Here is a 4,795-nt window from a genome sequence, read left to right as displayed (position 1 = left end):
GCCCCGAGGGACAAAGGCCGATCCGTGGGCAGGAAGCGCCCGGTGACAGATGAACCGTGTGCGAGCCCCTGCTCCCCGCGTCCCGCGCGAAGGGACCGCTCCCCCCACCCCCACCCCCGAGGCAGGCTGGGTGGAGCTCAGGTCCCAGGCACCGTCTTGGACAAAATCTTCTCCACCCGGGCTGTTTGTGGGTGAGCCTGGGCCCCGCTGTCACCAACTCCCCCAAAATAACTGTTCCTCCTGGAGGATTCTCGCCTCGGGACCACGTGGGCGTCCACTTCCGCCGGGCGTGTGACTGGGGAGTCATTTTGACTCGCCTTCTGGCGGGTCCCCGTGGGAAGTCCAGCTGAGGTTCACACAGGTGGCCTGGGAGGGTGGGTCTAGCCCTGGACTTCCCGGGAGGATGGGAGAAGCCACGCACCTGACTAACAGGTGTGCGTGACTGGGAGAGGGTCCCGCCCCCGGCAGCGTCCTCTGGCGGCTTATTTGTTGCTCTGTTGCCGACTGGCTGTGCAGGCAGCCACCAGACTGGGCATTGTCCTTGCTGGAGCTCATGACATCTCACCTGTCTCTGTTTTGCAGAGGGGGACCTGAGGGTCACAGAGGTCACCCTGTTTGTCAGTGGCTGAGCTGGGACTTCTCAGTTCTTGCCAGAGCGGGGAGGGCGTGGAGAGGTCCTGACTCAGCTTGGGGGAGGGGTCCAGCTGTTCCAAGGCCATGACACCGTTAGGGACCCTTGGCCCAACTGGAGTGACCAGGCTTCCAGGGCAGCCTCCCGTGGAGACGCTTGGTATTTTAGGCAGGTGACAGGGTAATGAGAAGAGGGAAGCCACGGATTCACGGGTCTGTGTCTGAATCCCAGCTCTTCGGCTCTTCCACCTTTTCACTGTGTGACTTTGGGCAGCTGGCTTCACCGTTCTGGGCCTCAGTCTGGCTCCTGTAAAATGGGCCCAAGGACACCCTTTCTTGGAAAGGGACGCAGTGAAGCTGAATGCCAGTGCACCAGAGCACTTAGCACGTTTCCCGGTCTTGGTGTGTAAACGGGGCTGGAGTATGAGCAAGTGGGGAGGAGGGTGGTGGGGTGGTGTCTGGGCAGCCTGGCCTGGGAGACACCCACATGCATCCCTTAAGGGCCGTTTTGTTCTTTCTTTCTTTTTTTTAAGATTTCTTAGAGAGGAAGGGAGAGGGAGAGAGCGAAACATCAATCTCAGAGCGAAATATCGATTGAACCTGGTTACGTGCCCGGATAGGGAATTGAACCTGCAACCTTTGGGTACTCGGGGCGACACCAGCCAACTGAGCCACATCCAGTGGTAACTCACAGAGTGCCTACGGCCCCCTGCTTTTCCAGAATCAGGGAGAGGCCTCGCAGGAAGACAGTGATAAAATGTACATTGGGTCAAGGACAGGGGAGGAAGTTGAGAAGAGAGCAAGACCAGCCTTTTCCAGAGCAAAGGGAGGCCACTGGCCTTTCGCCGGGCATGGGAGTCACATGAAAGTAAGGACAGAAAAGAACACACAGCTTCCATTAAGAGCAGACAAGTGTGTCGGGGGCGGCTCTGAAGCTCCACTGGGTGTGCCCCAGAACTCAGGACAGCCCCGCCCACCCCCCCCCACCCTGACATTGCCCCAGGTGGCAGCTGCTCCTGCAGCTCCCTGCTCTGTTCTGGGTGGAGGCAACAGCCTGACCCCGGCAGACTAAGAAGGGCCACTCTGCGGTGACATGCTGCTTTTACTGTTTTGTTTTTTTAGGGTTTGGTCCTTTTGGGGAGCACACCGTGAACGCCAGCTGGATTGCAGTCCAGGTAACTCGGATATGAAGGGTAGGCATCATTCTTGGGGCTGGGCTCCCCCTGGCAACATCTGGCACCAAAGAAAGGAGGAATCTACAATGAGAACATTCCTGTGACGCTTCCTATGAAATATTTCAGTCTGATGTACACATCTTCCCAGCTGGCAGCCGCTGTAGCGTACGTGTGTTGAGCGCTGCTCTGGGCCAGGTGTTCGCTGCAGCCCAGCACTCCGAATTTCCCTCATAACTGCATGGTTCCGAGCAGTTATTCCTGCACCCACTTTACAGATGAGGAAACTGAGGCCCGGAGAGAATTATCTGAAGCCAGACAGCCAGGAAACTGGAATGGCATTGCCTCAGAAGTGCCCCACGCCCCAGCCGTGTTTTGGGGGGACCAGGCAGGGATATTGGGGGATGTGTTAGCCTTGGGGGGTGGTACCTCCTTGCAGCTGAGGGAAGAGAAAGCTGTGTATATTGGGGGTGGGGGCGTCTTTCCTGCTGTCCTGAGCAGGGTGTCAACCAGTGAGCCTTCCAGTTTCTTTGTCAGAGGGGGCATTTGGAGGGACAGACTAGGAAACAATGGGCAGAGAGAAAGAGAGAAATGTTTTCTCCTTATATAAATCAGATCTGCAGAGACCGGAGCCAAACTCGTTAATCCTAGCCCATTAGCTGCTTGATTTAAAGCATTGCGTGCTTTCCACTCCAGAGCCCTGAATTTGGAGAAAATTTCAAGTTGAAACTTTGATGGGTCAACCCCTAATTGGAGCACCCCCACCTTTTTTATCACCCCTACTCCAGACCTCAAAAATCTTAGCACCTTTTAAAAAAATTATCACCCAGGGACGGGGTCCCCGGGACCCTGCAGATGGGAGCATGTCCGAGCCCTTGCTCAGAGCACCCGCTCCCTGGAGCCCCAGACAAAAAGGAAACAGCGTGTTTCTGAAGACTTGTGTGTCTGGCTTTGTGCGAGTTTCAGACCGGAGCCTTCACGGGGCTGAGTGGACACAAAGCCGTGTGTCTGGATTCCTGGGCCCCAGACATGATCATCTGCATCTAAATAGGAGAAAAATCAATTAAACAATCTTTGGAAATCCCCCCTCCCAGCTTTGGGACTTGGAGGGGGGTGGGAGGATGGCTGCTTTTCAGGCTGCTGCCTGAGGGGAAATACACCTTCTGTTTCTGTTGCTCATCTCTCCAGACGTGGTCTCTGGAAGACTTCCCGTTTTCTTCCTCAAGTTCATGAAACAAGAAGAGATTGTCCACTATTCCCCAGCTAAAAAGACACCAGCCTGCCCAGATCCGATCGTTTCTCTGTTGTGTTTTTTTTTTTTTTTTTTTAAACTGGAGTGGTACAGATAACCTCTGAGTACCCACACTCGTATAACTCCATGGAATATTAGCACGTGCACCTGTACGTCACCTGCGTCTGGATCAAGGTTTAGACCGTTCCAGCCCCGTCTGCCCCTCTCAGCTACCCGCCTCCCCAAGATGCAAACCTCTCTGCTGCCTTTATTGCCACCACGTGCGTCTTGCCTGGGCTAGAACGCCGCTTGCTGTGCTTGTCCCCACTTGTCTGCACGATCCACCTAGGGGTTGCTTGGCGCTCGCGTGGGTACTCGTAGTTGCCCTGGAGAAAAGAGGTGCCCGTGGGAAGAGTGCAGCTGTTGGATAGTTCCAGTCAGTACCTCGAGGAAATGGGCCTTGGGGTGGTCCAGACTCGGGTTGCAGGAACAGTTAGTTGTCTGTCACCTGAGGCTGAAGATGGGGGCTTGGCTACAGAGTGGGCGGCGACACTTTCTGTCCCAACTGATTTTTCAGAAGCCCAAGTTGCCATCTGGAGAAGGCACCCCCTTCCCTCTCGGGACCAGCTGACTTCTCTCCCTGCCTGTCTCTCCTCTTCTCTCTTCATCTTTCTTTCTTTATACCTGTACCTCTCTCCCCGCCCTCTGCCTCTTGCAGTTTCTCTTGGCCTCTCTGTGGGCCTGTCTTTCTGTCTCTCCCCCTCTCTTTACATCTCTCTCCATCTCTGCTTCTCTTTGTTTTTCTATTTCTCTTGGCCTCCCTGCAAGTCTCTGTCTCTCTTCCTTTCCTACCCCATTTTCCTCTGTCTTTTGCTCCCCTTCTTTCATGTGACCTTCCTTCTTCAGCCTTAGGTGAACCTCACCACCCACAGCAGGAGGTGGGAGTTCTGGGGACTGAGGGGTGACCCCACACTTTGGTCTTCCCCCAGGATGGGGCTCCTCAGCACCTCTTGCAGGGGAGGTGGATTTTCATGCGCCCCGTCTCTCCCCGGCGGCCAGGGCACCAGCTGCATGTCTCTTCCTCGGAGGCCCAGGCAGGTGTAGGTGTCAAGGGCCGGGACCCCTGGCTTGGGGCCGTCTGGAGCCCTCCCTGCCTGAGCAGCAAGGAGGAGCCGGGTCACAGTCCCGGTGACATCACAGGACAATGACTGCCACAGCGCGTCTAGACAGACCTGCTAAGGCTATTAAGCAGGGAACAAAGAGGGTCTTTGTTGTGGGGTCAAGGGAATCGGTCAGACGCGTCCGAGCGGTGGAGTCTTGTCAGGTAGACGGGGTATAGACAATGCTCCGTCTGGGACACCCGGCCGTTCCCTTCCCTTCACGGAGGTGCTCGGCACTCACTGCGAATTGTTGTGGGACTGGGGGTGTGCTGCCAGCCCCCCAGGAGAACCAGTGGGCCCTGTTGGAACAGAAAGTGTTTAGAAGCAAAGAATTGCCCGAGATTACTGGCCGCCCACCTCTCATAACTTCAGAGGAACTTAATAGCTGCTCTTTGACCTCCGTTACCCTTTTTAAAATTGGAGGATAATTTGCATAGAACGACAGGTACTGATGTGCAGTATCTGCCTCACTTCGGAGAAAAGTGTTCATGCCCACATCTCCAAAGCTCCATTGCCGTCCACCTAGAGCAGTGGTTCTCAACCTTCCTAATGCCGCGACCCTTTAATACAGTTCCTCATGTTGTGGTGACCCCCAACCATAA

At 55.4% G+C, this 4,795-nt stretch overlaps 1 protein-coding gene across 4 annotated transcripts in view; it reads left to right on the top strand.

Annotated features, from left to right (window-relative positions):
* Window positions 1-4,795, top strand: part of PGPEP1 (pyroglutamyl-peptidase I) — a 15,242-nt gene that overhangs the window by 726 nt on the left and 9,721 nt on the right. For 3 of the 4 annotated variants that reach the window (XM_005873859.2, XM_005873856.2, XM_005873857.1), the window contains exons 1-2: window positions 23-191; window positions 1,753-1,805. In XM_005873859.2, the coding sequence (XP_005873921.1) occupies window positions 50-191; window positions 1,753-1,805 (195 nt within the window). In that variant the 5' untranslated portion in view covers window positions 23-49. Of the gene's footprint in view, window positions 1-22; window positions 192-1,752; window positions 1,806-4,795 lie in introns of those variants that run through there. The other variant, XM_005873858.2, reaches the window with a different exon arrangement.

This window comes from Myotis brandtii, unplaced genomic scaffold, assembly GCF_000412655.1.
Source record: "Myotis brandtii unplaced genomic scaffold, ASM41265v1 scaffold421, whole genome shotgun sequence".
NCBI classification, from domain to species: Eukaryota; Metazoa; Chordata; class Mammalia; order Chiroptera; family Vespertilionidae; genus Myotis; species Myotis brandtii.
This window is presented reverse-complemented; position numbering and strand designations above follow the sequence as displayed.